Source organism: Dipodomys spectabilis, unplaced genomic scaffold, assembly GCF_019054845.1.
Source record: "Dipodomys spectabilis isolate Male_0828 unplaced genomic scaffold, ASM1905484v1 ptg000108l, whole genome shotgun sequence".
Classification (NCBI taxonomy): Eukaryota; Metazoa; Chordata; class Mammalia; order Rodentia; family Heteromyidae; genus Dipodomys; species Dipodomys spectabilis.
The window spans coordinates 11,102,940-11,118,616 of record NW_024870785.1 but is presented as its reverse complement, the minus strand read 5'-3'; the positions used below and the strand labels follow the sequence as shown (position 1 = coordinate 11,118,616).

The window sequence follows — 15,677 nt, the reverse complement described above, 5'->3', positions numbered from 1 at the left end:
GGGGTGGCCAGGAGCATGTATGTGTCTCGAAGACTCCCATGAAATTCTGATTTGAGTGTCAGGTGTGTGGGAGAAGTGGTCTTGGAGATTGAACTTTTGGGGCCTCTACTTGTTCTCAGTCCTTTTGCCGTAATCCTAGCTGCTCAGGAGGTAGCGTCAGCGGCCAACCTGAGCAAAAGTCATCTAGACCGTATCTCAAAAGACAACAAGCCAAGGGCAAAGCATACACATCTTATCCTAGCTACCTGGGAGTCAGCTGTAGGAGGATCATGGGCTAAGTCCAACTTAGGCAAAAGCATGAGATCCTCTATGAAAAAAATAACTAAACCAAGAAGGGCTGGGAGCAAGACTCAAGTGGTAGAGGGCCTGCCTAATAAGGGAAAGGCCCTGAGTTTAAACCCCAGGACCCTCAACAAAGGGGCTAGAGGAGGAGGCCATGGTGGTCCCAGCAACAACACAGGTGGAGGTAGGGAGCCAGTCCGTGTACAGCACTTGCCTAACAAATGTGAAGCCCTGAGTTCAAATCTGAGGAACGGCGTCAGTCAAACAACCCATCACGCACTCACTCAACCACCTAGAACAAACAAAAGCTACAACAGGTGCACGGTGGTGAGTGGGTGTGATGATCTCCTCACAGACAGGACAAATAGCAAAGAGCGGTGAGTCAGATTGTCCCCGGCTCCCCTTCAGGTCCCCTGTCCCAGCTGTTGGCACTGAGTAGCTTGCAGGAGTGTCTTGGGAGGAACCCATGAGCTTCTCTTACTGGGACAAGAAGAGGCCCAGTGTTCCTGAGTTGGGGAAAATGTCTGTTTCCAGGTTTCAAGGAGGATTTTCAGATGGATGTTTTCACCATCCTGGCCGCCATCCTGCATCTGGGCAACGTGCAGATCGCCGGGGTGGGCAGCGAGCGGTCTTCCATCAGTGTGAGTCCAGCTTGCTCTGCCTTCCTGGGGCCCCAGGCCACGCCCACAGTGGCTGACCTGCCTTTGCATTTGAGCACTGGGCACTGGCTGTTGGATCTGCTGGGCAGACTGGTTTAGCAGGAACCAGGAAGAAGGGTTTTCCAAGGATTGTCTTCAAAGAGTTCAGCTTCCTCTGCTTGTAACAGTGGAGGATGGGGGTAATAGTGCATTCTCTATTTAAAAAAAAAATTCTTAAGCCAGGTGCCAGTGGCTCACACCTGTAATCCTGGCTACTCAGGAGGCTAAGACCTGAGGATCATGGTTCAAAGCCAGCCTGGGCTAGAAAGGCTGTGAGACTCTTACCTCCAATAAACCACTCAGAAAACCAGAAGTGACACAGTGGCTCAAGTGGTAGAGTACTACCCTTGAGGTGAAGAGCTGAGGGACAGTGCCCAGGCCCAGAGTTCAAGCCCCATGACCGACAAAAAAAAATGTAAATAAATAAAATTAAAAGGGTCCCTACTGGCCAATGTAGATCCTGGGAAAGCAGCATGGAGCTGAATTAGGAAGACATTCATGACAGGAGGAAAGGGAGACACAATACACAAATGTCGGTGGGGCGGGGAGGGGTAGCAGGTGCTGGTGATACTGTTAGGAACGAAAGCAAAACAGATTTGGGGCTGCAGAGTGCGTGCCTTTTGCCCAGGGCACTCTGGGAAAGGCTTTCTTGTAAGCGGGAAGCAGCAGAGGCTTGAAGGAGACAAAGCAAGTCCTACCCATGTCAGCAGGAAGAATATTCAAAGCAGAGAGACTGGCAAAGGTGAAGCCCCCTCGAATAGGAGAGGAAGGACAGAGACGTCATTGTATCCCAGAGAGGGGTGGGAGAGAGTGGGACGGGAAGCTGGCATGGGTAGATGAGAGTGGCAGGTGGGCAGGGTCTCAAGGTCACTGCATAGATTGGAGCAAAAGGGACCACTCCTCCACCATCACAGGCGCTGGCTTCCCTGCTGAGCGAATGTGTTCTGAGTTCTAGAATAGACTTCCTTTTCACTTAGACGTAAGGTTCACTGAATACTGCACAAATACTGCGTGAATAGTTAGTCGTGATGTTTTGTGGGTGGCCTGAGTTCCCCGAGAGCCACTAGTGTTCACATAAAGAAGAAAAAAAATGTATCTGCGATCACTTGCCCTGCAAGTGCAAGATCTCGAGCTGGTCAAATCCCAATACTGATACCCCATCCCCCAAAAAGCTATATGAAATACATCATTTACCAACACCCACACACACAGCGCTGGAGCTGGCTCCCAGAGTCTCCTGCATGCGAGGCTAGTGCTGTACCACTGAGCCCCGCCCCTGCCCTCCCCTCCCCTCTAAACCTTTGTATTAACATGTTTCAGGTTTTCGCCTTGGCTGTCTTTGAACCATAATCCTCCTGCTCTCTGCCTCCTCAGTAGCTGGGATTATAGACATAAGCACCCTTACCTAGCTAACCATTTTTTTTTTTCAGTTGTGGGGCTTGAACTCAGGGCCGGGTGCTGTCCCTCAGCTCTTTTGCTCAAGGCTAGTGCTCTACCACTTGAACCACGGTGCCACTTCTGGTTTTTGAGTGCTTAACTGGAGAGAAGAGTTTCATGGGGACTTTTCTGCCCAGGCTGGCTTCAAATCAAGATCCTGCAGCACTCAGCCTCCTGAGTAGCTAGGATTACAGGTGTGAGTCACCAGAGCCGGGCTAAACCATCTTCTTAAAAACACAATTGCCTTATTTTTCTTCCTGGATAGCAATATGACTTAGGGGGGTAGAGCACTTACCTAGCATTTATGAAGCCCTAGGTCAGTCCCACCTGGAGGCAGGACGAAGTACTGTTGCCACTGTCATCCAGGACTGGCTTTTTTGTCTTAGAAGTTTTGGCTCCTTCTTAGAAGGATGTAGACCAATGGCCCATGGCCATGGCCATCCCATGGGTCCACGGTAGGAGGTTGCTGTGATGTCACTCTAAAGAGGGCGTGGCACTGCCTAGATTGCCCCCCCTCCCAAACTGCCACTTGTCTAGGATGGGGCCCGCCTGGGGAGTTCTGGGCTTGGGGGGAAAGATCATGGCTCAGTACCCCCCATCCGTCCCCAGTGACATGAGCCCCCAGTCTGCCACGGCTGAAGACCATCGGGAACCCTTGTCCCTCTCCTGGTCTGTAGGTGATGGTGCTGCTCTCATGCCGGGGCTCAGGAATCTCCACCACAGCCTTTGTGTCACTGAGAAGCTAGGGGAAACCGCCCCCCACCCCCACACACACACACCGACTGGCAGTGACACTTTTGAGCCGCACGGGTGGGGCAGGGAGAGTGCTCGTGCTGACAGGTGGCCAGTTGTAGAGTTGCTGCACAGGGGCAGGGCGGGGCTGGGAGCTGTGGCAGCCTGCATGTGTGCAGGGGTGATGGTGTCCACCACCTTCCCTGCTACTTTGTTTTGTCTTTGTGCCGATACCTCATGCTCTCTCTTGATTTTTTTTTTATTGTTGTTGTTTTAACTCAACTGCTGGCACTGTACCTCTACTTCGGCTTTTTGCAGGTTGATTAGCGATAAGACTCTTGGATTTGGATGCCCCACCTGGTTTGGAACTTCCATCCTCAGATCTCAGCCTTCAGAGTAGCTAGGATTATAGGCGGGAGCCACCAGCACCCAGCCTCACCTGCTATTCTAATGAGTTCTATTCCAGTGGGGCCTGGCAGCCCTGCCCTAGCATTCCAGCTGTCCCTGGTCTCTCGGGCCAGAGCAGGGGCTCCTCTTCTCGCCCTGTGGACAGCAGGTGGCTCTGACAGGGCTTGTGTTTGCTTTTGAAGGAGGATGACGATCACTTGAAGGTATTCTGCGAGCTCCTGGGCCTGGCGCGTGGCAAAGTGTCTCAGTGGCTCTGCAACCGCAAGATCGTCACCAGCTCTGAGACCGTGGTGAAACCCATGACCAGAGCCCAGGCCAGCAACGCCAGAGACGCGCTGGCCAAAAAGATCTACGCGCACCTGTTCGACTTCATTGTGGAGAAAATTAACGAAGCCTTGCAGTTTTCAGGCAAGCAGCACACTTTTATTGGTGTTTTGGACATTTATGGGTAAGAGTCTCTTCAGTGAGTCCCTCTTTCCTCGTTTTGTGTCAAATGTCCTTGTTATTTTTTTTAAAAAATCATTTTCTTCTATTTCTTCTTTGGAGTTTTGCACGATGATGAAGATGGCCATCTCTGTTTTGTATGGGTCGATGTTAAGAAGTCTCTTTGGGCTGGGAAGGGGGCTCAGGGGTAGAGCGCTTGCCTCACATGCATAAGGCCCTGGCTTCGATTTCTCAGTACCACATGAGCAGAAAAAGCCATAAGTGGCGCTGTGGCTCAAGTGGTAGAGCACTCGCCTTGAGCTGAAGAGCTGAGGGACAAGCACCCAGGCCCAGAGTTCAGGCCCATGACTGGAAATAAAAAAAAAAGAACAGTCTCCTGACTGGGCACTGGTAGCTCACGCCTGTAATCCTAGCTAGTGAGGAATCTGAGATCTGAGGATCATGGTGCAAAGCCAGCCCAGTCAAGAAGGTCCATGAGACCCTTATCTCCAGTTAGCCAGCAAAAAGCTGGCTATGGAGCTGTGTCTCAAGTCATAGAGTGCCAACTTTGAGTGAAAAAGCTAAGGAACAATGGCCCTGGCTCAGTACACACTCACACATACACACACACTCTCTCTCTCTCTCTCTCTCTCTCTCTCTCCTGGCCATGGTGGCTTTTATTAAAGAGCACATGGAATAAGTGGGAAGTTAATAAGGGCCATCATGAAAGCTCACTATGTACCAGCGCCCATGTGATCCGCCTCTGTGGATTTTCTCTCTTAATCCTCAAACAACCTGGTGACACTGCCCTCTTCAGAGAAGCCACAAGCAACGCTTGGATCCACAGCTGCTCCTTGGGTGGGACACCCCAGCCCTAAGTGAGATTCTCACCTTCTGTTTTTATTTTTGCTTTTTTTGTTTATGTCCATCATGGGGCTTAAACGCTGAGTCTGGCGCTGTCCCTCAGCTCTTCAGCTCAAGGTGAGTGCTCTACCACTTGAGCCACAGCGCCACTTCCGGTTTTCTGGTGGTTCATTGGAGATGAGTCTCACAGACTTTCCTGCCTGGGCTGGCTTCAAACTGCAATCCTCAGCTCTCAGCCTCCTGAGTAGCTAGGATTACAGGCGTGAGCCACTGGCGCCCAGCTGGCTCTCACCTTCTGTATTTTTTCTAGAGACCCCAAGACAAAATCTGCTGTGTCTTCCCCCCTTCAGTGGGGAGAGGGTCCTGGCACGCTAGCACCTGGCCTTACTGCAGGACACAGGCTCTGTCCACCACTCTCACTTCCTAAGTAAGGCCTTGCATGCTAATGTCTGCCATTCATTTCCCCCTCCTCCAAAAGACCAGCACTCCAGCACCCTCCTTCCCGAACCCCCATCTCCCAGCTCCTGCTTGAGATAGCTACAGAGTGACAATAAGGTGGCGGCTGGGACAAGGTGGAGAGACTGAGGGCGGAGCCGCCCAAGTTCCTCTCTCAGAGCTTTTGCTTGTTGGTACCTGGCCTCCAGGACCAGGCCTGGCTTCTCAGAGGAAGAAAGGAAAGTTGTCCCCCAAAGACATCACCACACCCTGATGACAGTGCTCACCTGCCCCTTCCCCATAGAAAGCCAGAGCTACACCCTGGGCCCTCACCTGAGTCCCAGCAGTGGCCCAGGGGTGAGGTGGGGTGGGGTGGTGGAGAACTTGGGAGGCCAGTCTCTCATCTACCTGTGCCAGGTGAGATGATGCTAACAGGGAGTTACTATTTAATTTAGATCTAATTGAATACCTATGGCTCCCCATTAATAAGAGTATGTCAACAGTTATAAAATGCCAGTGCATTGCCCACATAAGCCAGGAAATGATTCTCCTTTGTCTTGTTCTAAGAATAGGCTTGAGTAGCCAGTAAACATGTAAGAAAATTTTGCAAACGTGATAGTGGGGCTAAAAACAGTCCATTTTATTGAGGTGGAAATATGTGATTAATTGCTGTTTTTTCCACGTTCTTTTCCATCTTAAAAATACTTTTGAAAAATTGCAGCCCTTTATTTGAAGAGTAGATCAATTCATCTGGATGCCAGTGGCTCACACCTGTAAATCTAGCTACACAGGAAGCTAAAATCTGAAGATTACAGTTTGACGTCAGCCCGGGGAGAGAAAGCTGAGAGATTCTTATCTCTAATTAACCAGCAAAATGCTGCAAAGTGGAACTGTGGTCCAAGTATGAGTGCCAGCTATAAGCGAAAAAAGCTAAGGGAAATTGCTCAGGCCCTGAGTTCAAGCCCCTGCACTGACACTTACACAAGACCAAGTTGTAACAAAATGTCGGTCCTTTGGCAAGTTGATTAGCCTCTCAGACTCATTTCCTGGTCAGTACACTGAGATCATAATGCTGATGTCAGAGCTGTGTGTGCATTAAATGGTAGAGCATATCGTGGCATGCCTAGTTTAATGCCTAGTTTGGGATAGACACTTGGTACATAACCAGATGTCTTCCAGGGGAGAAGCAGCAGGAGGGTAATTTATTAACTGACTGCCCAGATATTAAGGCTGGCAGCTCTGCGGTATATTTACAACCTGCAGAGAACAGAGCAATGGTAAATGCATGCCTGTGTCCTGCTGCTTGTTTTCATCTTAACTGTGTTTAAACTCTATTTCAGTTTTGAGACCTTTGATGTGAACAGCTTTGAACAGTTCTGCATCAATTACGCTAATGAAAAGCTGCAACAGCAGTTTAACCTGGTAGGTGACTCAGTCCTCAGTCCTCAGCCCTGCGGTGCCCAGTTACCCCTGGCTTCCCTCCCTCTTCAAATTTCCAGATTGTTAAAGGAACCGCATTTCCGGTTTCATCGGGTCTCTGCATCCCCCTTGTGGTCAGGTCTTGAAATTGCACCCTTCCATCTCGCACCCTTTCCCCTCCGCCCCAACCCTTGCTGTGGGGTTTGAACTCAGGGCTTAGGTTCTGTCCCAGTGCTTTCCCACTTTGAGCCACAACACCACTTCCAGTTTTCTGGTGACTCATTGGAGATAAGAGTCTCACACACTTTCCTGCCCAGGCTGGCTTTGAACTACGTTCCTCGGATCTCAGCCTCCTGAGTTGCTAGGATTATAGGCATGAGCCACCAGCGCCCAGCAACTTTTTTACATTTTTTTTGGCATTACTAGAGCAAGCACCCTCAATCACCTAAGCCATGCCTCCGGAAACTCTAGAGAGTACATTTTTTTTCTTTTCCTCTTTTCTTTCCCCTCTTGCTCTTCTTCTCATTCTCCTTTTTCCTTTTTCCCTCCTCTTAAGTCATCTCCCCTCCTGGGAGGGGCAGTACCTACACACATCAGCACAGAGGACTGTTCTCATCCAAGCCATGCAACCATGTGCCCCGGGAGATTCTCCACAGGTTGAGAAGTGAACTTGCAGCTGGGGGTAGTGGTGCAGCATGCCTGTAATCCTAGCTGTTCAGGAGGCAGAGACTTAAGAGGATTGCAGTTGAAAGCCCGTCTAAGCAAAAAGTTAGTAAGACTTCATCTCAACAAATAAGCGTGGCATGGTGGGTCCTCTCTGTAGTCCTGGGCACTGCAGAAGGCATAGATAGGAAGATTTGGGACTGAGGTAAGGTCTAAGCAAAATAATAAAGTCAAAAGGACTGGGTAGGTGGCTCCTGCCTAGCAAAGTGAGTCACTGGCAGGAAAGGAGAGAGGAAGAGAAAGACAGAGGGGAAAAAAGAAAGAAAGGGAAGGAAGGAAGAGAGAGAGAAAGCCACCCTCGTGGCTTCTTCCCCTTCCTCCCCTCCATCCTCTTGGTTAAGCCAGCCACACCGTCCTGTGTCCTGAGCCCAGCCTTCATCCTGTCCGCTGCCCTCTCCTCTCCTCTCCTCTCCAGGCCTGTTTGGCCTCTCTCAGCCGAGTTCTCCCTGATCTCCTTTGCCTCCAGCCTTCCCTCTTCACAGCCACTCTCAGACATGGAGCTGCTCCTCCTTCCTCCCCCTTCAGTGAGTCCTCACTAGCCATGGAAAGGCCACAGGACCTGAACTCTCTAGGAAGGACCTGGGAGTCCCATGTGATCTGCCCTCCATCCCCCTCCGCCCTCCTCAGCGGTGCCCCTCTACCCCTGCATGTACCTTACACAGTGAACCTACCAGGCCACTACCTGATGTGTGTGTGTGTTGGGGAGGAGGGGAGGTGTCTTTTCCCAAGGCTTTTCTTCCTGCTCACCTTCCCCCACCCAAATGCTGCCCATTCTCCCTCATCCTTCTGGGTAAGCCGGAGCCATATGCTTGACCTTGGGGAAGGTACTTGTTACCCTTGAGGATGAGCAAGCAGTAGGCATCTTACTGGCTGTATAGCCAGCATCCCCCAATAGTGCCTCCCCCCACCCCAAGCCCTGCAGCCAGGCTGTACCAGGCCAAAGAGGCTGACTCAAATAATAGAGAGCCGCAATGGCTGATGGCCAAGAGCAGGCTGGGCTCTGGGACCAGGCAGAGTGCCTGTTCTACTCTGCTGGTCACATAGGCTCAATGGTGGGACCACCACAGCTAAGTCCCAGGGGATGTCAGCAGCACCAGACCTGGCACTTCGCAGCCTCCCGCTATAAAGCAGCCCTTCCTCCACAGGTCTAGAGGCCTATGTGCTCAGCTCCTTCTGGGATCTGATCTCACCTTGATACTGTTTTTATTTCCCATGTTAACTTCCACACACCCAGCATGTCTTTAAACTCGAACAAGAAGAATACATGAAGGAAGATATCCCTTGGACTCTGATCGATTTTTATGACAATCAGCCAGTTATTGACCTGATAGAAGCGAAAATGGGCATTTTGGAGTTACTGGATGAAGAATGCTTGGTAACTTTTTAGATAATTGCTTTTAAGTGCTTTTGTCAGCTTCTAAATAGTAAAGAAGAGCATAGCAAAACAAGCCAGACACTAGTGGCACACACTTATAATCCTAGCTACTCAGGAGACTGAAGATCTGAAGATAGAGGTTGGAAGCCAGCCCAAGCAGACAAATCCAAGAGACTCGTACCTCCCATGAACCACCAGAAAGGCTAGAAGTGGAGCTGTGACTCAAGTGCTAGAGTGCCAGCCTTGAGTAAAAAAAGCCAAATGAGAACACGAGTTCAAGCCCCAGTATCAACGTAACACACACAGGAAAAATCCCACAAGTCTTTCCAGGGAGCCATATTTGTATAACCCAGAGGCCTTACCCAACTAAATGGACATTAATTGTAGAATAGTAACCTGTACCAGACACCTGGGTGGTGGAGACAATCTGGGGACCTTTCCACTTTCAGTGTATGTACCATTCTTGGTAACACCCAGCAAGGGGTGGGCTGGCCTCTCAGATTGTGTGCAGCCAGTGTGCAGGTGTGTGTGTGTGTGTGTGTGTGTGTGTGTGTGTGTGTGTGTGTGTGTGTGTGTGTGTGTGTGTGTGTGTGTGTACGTGCGCATGGGCACTCGCTAGTATTATGGGTGTAAGCTACTGGCACCAAATCCCTAGTAATTATTCATCTGGTTCTCTTCACCTGTTGTTTGGTTTGCTTCTCTCTTCCAGTTACCACACGGGACGGATGAAAATTGGCTTCAAAAGCTGTATAATAATTTTGTCAACAAGAACTCTTTATTTGAAAAACCTAGAATGTCAAACACATCTTTTATCATCCAGCACTTTGCTGATAAGGTATGTGACAGGACTGCCCACCCAGGAACTGAGCCACCCTGGAGAGAGCAAGCCAGACTCCAGTCCCCGGGGCCTGGTGTCCCCATGAAGGTGGCCTGTGTGTCTGGGGGTACAGGTGCCTGGTGAGTCTCACATTAGCTTCATGACACGGGTTTTAATGGCCTTTGTGTGTGTTTATTGGTTGATTATAAGATCGTTAATCTCTTTGCTATTTTTCCTATGAAACTGTAGTAATCAAGATAGCATTATTAGCCAGGGGCTAGTGGCTCATGCCTGTAATCCTAGCTACTCAAAGAAGTGGAGATCTGAGAATTATAGTTTGAAGCCAGTCCTGTGTAGACAAGTCAGAGAGACTCTTATCTCCTATTTCAAGCAAAAAGCCAAAAATGGAACAGTAACTCAAGTGGTAGAGCATCAGCCTTAGAACACAAAAAGCCAAATCAGAATGCAAGGCCCTGAGTTCAAGCCATTCTTGGGGCACAAAAGATAAATAAAAATACCCAGGGGATTTACTTCATGCATTTCCCTTTATACTATGTAGTGTCTAGATGCTTTGTTCCCTTACAGTTGCTTCTAAGACGCACATCCTAGTATTTTGTAGTTGGAAAAGAAATCTCATACCCTACAAGCTTAGGTTAGATTCTCAGTTTAGTCAGCCAAAGAGATAAAATCCTACTGATGGGATTTGGGTCCCCAACACAGGTACCCAGCATCCCAATGGCCCTGACCCCACAAATGCTCTCTCGACCAACAAAGCTCTCTGTCTGATTTACTTTGTCTTATGGTTATGGCTCCCACAAGGGACAAATAGAGGGAGGGAGGGAGGGAGGGAGGGAGGGGAAGAAGGGAAGAGAAGAAGGGGAGGGAGGGAGGAAGGGAAATGAAGGGAAGGAACAAGGGAAAGGAAAGGGAAGAGGAGGGAAGAGGAGAGGAGGGGCAAGATGGAAAGAATGAAATAAACAGAAATGAAACTTGGATACTATCTGCTTTGGAAATGTTACCATTTTCTTGAACAGGTGGAGTATAAATGTGAAGGCTTTCTTGAGAAGAACAGGGACACTGTCTACGACATGCTAGTTGAAATCCTGAGGGAAAGCAAGGTTTGTAGAGCATCAAGGGTCACCGTGTTACTCACTGCGTGATTGACACTGGTCTACATTTGTAGCGAAGACTCTCTCCACCTCCATGAGTTGAGGCGCATAAATACAAAAAAAAAAAGTAATGCCAGGTGCTGGTGGCACCTAGCTTACTCAGGAGACTGAGATCTGAGGATCACAGTTCAAAGCCAGCCTGGGCAGAAAAGCCCATGAGACTCTAATCTCCAAATGACCACTAAAAAACTGGATGTGGAGCTGTGGCTCAAATGATAGCTCGCTAGCTTTGACTAGAAAAGGCTAAGCAAGAGCACGAGGCTGTGAGTTGTGTCTCTGCTGTCCTCTCTGTCCTCAGTTCTGCAAGAGAAGCCAGGGTCATTCCCAGCCAGGAGGATCTTCCTGTGTAACTGAGCTCAGGCTACAGCTAGACACTGAGTAGCTGTGACCCTTTCTTTACTTCCCATCATTGAGGACTGTGGCTAGACACATGGGTAGCCATTTGACCTCGTCTCTTTTTCTTCCAGTTCCAACTGTGCGCCAACTTTTTTCAAGAAAATCCCGTTCCTTCTTCCCCCTTCGGTTCAATGATCACAGTTAGATCCGCAAAGCAGATCGTCAAGCCCAACAGCAGGCATTTCCGGACCACAGTTGGAAGCAAGGTACCGGGGAGTGAAGGGCCAGGGCAGACCAGGCCCTGGGAACCACACTGCAGTGTTATCTGGGGGTATCGGACAGAGCTGTAGATCTGCTGACCAACCACAGGCATGGGGTGAACCCCCTCCCCACCCACCTTCTAGCTGGCAATGTATGAAATTAACCTTTCTTGTCGAACAGCTTCCCCTGCTCGACTTGACTTTGCCTTGGTCTTAAGCATGAAGTGATTTCAGAACACTGCCCTCCCTCTCCCCCCTCCCACTTCCTAGTTCCGCAGCTCCCTGTCCTTGCTCATGGAGACCCTCAACGCCACCACACCCCACTACGTTCGCTGCATCAAGCCAAATGATGAGAAGTTGCCTTTCGAGTAAGTAGCCCGTGTGCCCCAGAGACCAAAAACTGAAGCAAAAGCAGTTTCTGTCCTGACATTGGCCACTTTGCTAAATGAACGTCTGTAGATTTTACTCTGCTTCTGGGTTTTGGGTTTTTGGTGTATTGTTTTGTTTTTGTTTGTTTTTTCTGGTTCTGGGGCTTGAACTCAGGGCCTGGGTGCCGTCCCATAGCTTCTTTTGTTTAATAGCACTCTACCACTTGAGCCACAGCACCACTTTTGACTTTTTTTTTTTTTGGTAATTAGAGATAAGAATCTCACAGACTTTCCTGCCTGGCATGGCTTTGACCCCCAATCCTCAGCTCTCAGCTTCCTGAGTAGCTAGGATTACAGGCATGAACCACTGGTGCCTGGCTGCTTCTGGGTTTTGTTAATGATGAAAACCAAGTCTCTCTTTACATATCTTCCCATGGCTCCATGTCTTCCCATGGCCCTACTGTTCTATTGTCTCCTCATCAGGGTTCTAAGGAAAGGGTGAGACCCAAAATAATGGTCTGTAACAGAGAAGATCAACCCCCTTCTTTTGTCTGATTATTGAAAGAATTCACACGAGTGTGTGTGTGTGTGTGTGTGTGTGTGTGTGTGTGTGTGTGTATGTGTGTGTTGGGAGGGTCAGAAGATGTGTTGGCATCTGTGACTACAACCTGTAGAGTCACTGGACCTATAAGAGACACCTGGGACATGAGCGGCCTGGGGACTGATGGGTGTGTCTGTGTGTCCGCTGGGAGTTTTGTACAGGCCATCCCCATGTTCAGTGGGTGCTGGAATGAGGCTGCTTATACTCGTCTTTCTCCCTGGTTGTCATTTGAAGCCAAAGGCCTCGCCCTACCCCCATCTCTGGACAACCCCGCAGGTTCTTCTGAAATCTCTGCGGTGTGTCTGGCACAGGACAAGGCCTGAACCTGTTGCCTAACAACTCAAAGTCCAGACCCCTCCATGTAAACCCAGCTCGCCACCTCCGTGGTCCCTTGGAGCCACTATAAGGAGGGTCCCAGGAATGATTTTCAGTGGGAATCAAGCGGTGGTCACTCACTGTATAACTGATCTGGATTTACTGCCCCTTTATAGTAAGGCGGTGAGGATGTTTTTAAATTCACCTTCATCACAGACCAGGAAAACATCTGGGAAAAGGGGCCAAACTCTCCAGCGCCTATGGTGTACTAGATATGTGTGTTAAATAGACTAATGACACAAAAAAAAAAACCCAATTGACTTCTTTAAGGTTTGACTCCAAAAGGATTGTCCAGCAGCTACGAGCCTGTGGTGTTTTAGAAACGATTCGCATCAGTGCCCAGAGCTACCCATCCAGGTACTGACTCAGCCTTCTTCCTGCTGCGGGAGTATGCTAAGAACCAAGGGTGTGATTGCCATGTTTGCCACATACCATTGGCTTCTGTGAAGCCCCAACTAGCTTCCCCCTGTCCTGTGTGAAGGTCACACAGGGTAAGAAACACACTGTTACTCTGTTTTTGCTGGTACTGGGGCTTGAACTCAGGGCCTTACACTTTTGCTCAGTTAGCACCCTATCACTTGAGCCACAGCTCCACTTCCAACTTTTGTTGGTGCTTAATTGGAGGTAAGAGGCTCATGGACTTTCCTTCCTCCACTGATCCTCAGATCTCAGCCTCCTGAGTAGCTAGGATTACAGGCATGAGCCACCAGTGTGCCATGAGTGTTAGTTAACTTGCCATCATGACAACAGACTACCTGAGATCAACTTCAGGGTGGTGGGGTACGTTTTGGCTCATGATTTTGGAAGTTTCCATCCATAGACACTTGGCTCTGTTGCTTCTGGGTCTATACTGTAAGACAGAACGTGATAGCTCGTGCTAGAGGAATGTGGCTTCACCTCATGGTTGACAGGATACAGAGAGACAGACAGTGATTGACTTCCTTCAACCAAGCTCTAATGACATCAGATTATGACTCCATCAATGATCAACACATTGGTTAAGTCAATGTAATCCCTATGAGGATTGAAAGCTTGTGCCTTCAGTGCGTGAGCCACTGGGGAGACTTCACATACGTAAACCACAGCCCACACTGCATGTGGGAAGAAGCTACCAGCCCAACCCTGCTGCCGGGGATGAGGGGCTAAGGGGAGGAAGCAGACGCACATACTGGGGTGCTCTTAGTGGGGGCCCAAGGTCATCACCATCATTGCCAGAGCCAACTCCACCATCCCCACCCAGCAGCAGAGGCAGGAGAGGCAGAGGCCCCCCCAAAAGCTTCCTTCTTGGTGCACTTCGCTCACGCCCCGCTTTGACTCTGCAGGTGGACATACATTGAGTTCTACAGCCGCTACGGCATCCTCATGACCCAGCCGGAGCTCTCCTTTGGTGACAAAAAGGAAGTGTGCAAGGTGGTCTTGCACAGGCTCATCCAGGTCAGTGGTCCCCACCTTTATAAACATGGGCTCCTCCCACAAGTGGGTCTCCAGGATATTTCGTGTGTGTGTGTGTGTGTGTGTGTGTGTGTGTGTGTGTGTGTGTGTGTACACATGTGCCAGTCCTGGGGCTTGAACTCAGAGCCTGGACGCTGTCCCTGAGCTTCTTTGGCACAAAGCTAGTACTCTGTCACCTGAGCCACAGCGCCGCTTCCTTTTCTGAGTTTATTGGAGATAAGACTCTCACAGATTTTCCTGCCCCAGTTGGCTTCAAATCGAGATCCTCAGGTCTTGGTCTCTTGAGTAACTAGGATTATAGGTGTGAGCCACTAGCAGCTGGCCACTCAGCTATTTCTTCATCATTGTTCCAAGGCTCAGGGCTCTGCTTGTCATGACCACCCAAGAGGAAAGTTGTTGCCCACTGAAGAGAACAGAGCAGACATGCTCGCCGGGCATGATGTCCTGGCACCAGCCATGTCCTCCAGGGCCCCAAACCTTAGTGCCAGCCTCTTATAACACTGCCCAGTCCTGCTTCATTCTTCCTGTCTCCTAATCCAGTTTTTCACGATCTGGGTCAGAGGCTAATCAAGCCTAGGAGCTTCAGGCATGACATATACAGTGTGGCTCTGTCTGTCTGTCGGTCTGCACCAGTACTGTGGGTTTGAACCAGGGTGTTATTTTTCATTCAAGGCTACCTCTTGAGCCACATCTCTGCTTCCAGCCTTTTGGTGGTTCATTGGAGATCAGTCTCACAGACTTAAATGCTCAGGCTGGTTTTGAACTGTGACCCTCAGATCCTAGCCTCCTGAGTAGCTGGGATTACAGACATGAGCCACTGGTGCCCAGCTTCAGTGTGGCTTTAGATTACTGATCATGGTACATTAGAATGGGAAGAGAAAGGAAGTCATAATGGCCAGGAAAGGGATTAGTGAGAAGAAACTATACTCAAGACAGAACACCAGACTTCTCCAGATCCTTCCAAGTGAAGGAGGCTCACGTTCTCCAGCAGCCCAACTGAAAAGCACCTGCAAGTTTCCAGCCCCTGCTACCTTGCTGGTAGACATTTAACCCGAACTCTACTTCTTCCTCCACTGCTCTAACCAGCAACTCCAAGTAGAAGTTTCTAGATCACGCTTATACTTTTTCTACTTTACAGTTTCAATGTAGCAATGGTCTGGGAATCTTTGGATCTCTAGCTATCATTTCCGAAAGCAAGATGAAATGTGAAAGGTTTTGTTTCCGATCAACAGTGTTTTTCTCTTCCAGGATTCCAATCAATACCAGTTTGGCAAAAGCAAGATTTTCTTCCGAGCTGGACAAGTGGCTTACCTAGAGAAACTCCGATTGGATAAACTGAGGCAGGGCTGTATTGTGATCCAAAAGCACGTCCGTGGCTGGCTACAGAGGAAAAAGTTCCTCCGGGAGAGACACGCTGCTGTGACTATCCAGCAGTACTTCCGGGGCCAGCAGACTGTGAGGTGTGGGGGTGTCAGCCATCCGGCTTGCTTTGCTGGGTCATCT

At 49.6% G+C, this 15,677-nt stretch overlaps 1 protein-coding gene across 1 annotated transcript in view; it reads left to right on the top strand.

The window, feature by feature from the left end:
- Myo5c (myosin VC) overlaps positions 1–15,677 on the top strand; it is a 60,353-nt gene that overhangs the window by 14,720 nt on the left and 29,956 nt on the right. The window contains 11 exon segments of the mRNA XM_042687682.1: positions 817–923; positions 3,740–4,005; positions 6,620–6,701; positions 8,656–8,796; positions 9,506–9,631; positions 10,648–10,731; positions 11,250–11,384; positions 11,649–11,746; positions 12,993–13,079; positions 14,045–14,156; positions 15,423–15,634. Of these exon segments, the coding sequence (XP_042543616.1) occupies positions 817–923; positions 3,740–4,005; positions 6,620–6,701; positions 8,656–8,796; positions 9,506–9,631; positions 10,648–10,731; positions 11,250–11,384; positions 11,649–11,746; positions 12,993–13,079; positions 14,045–14,156; positions 15,423–15,634 (1,450 nt within the window).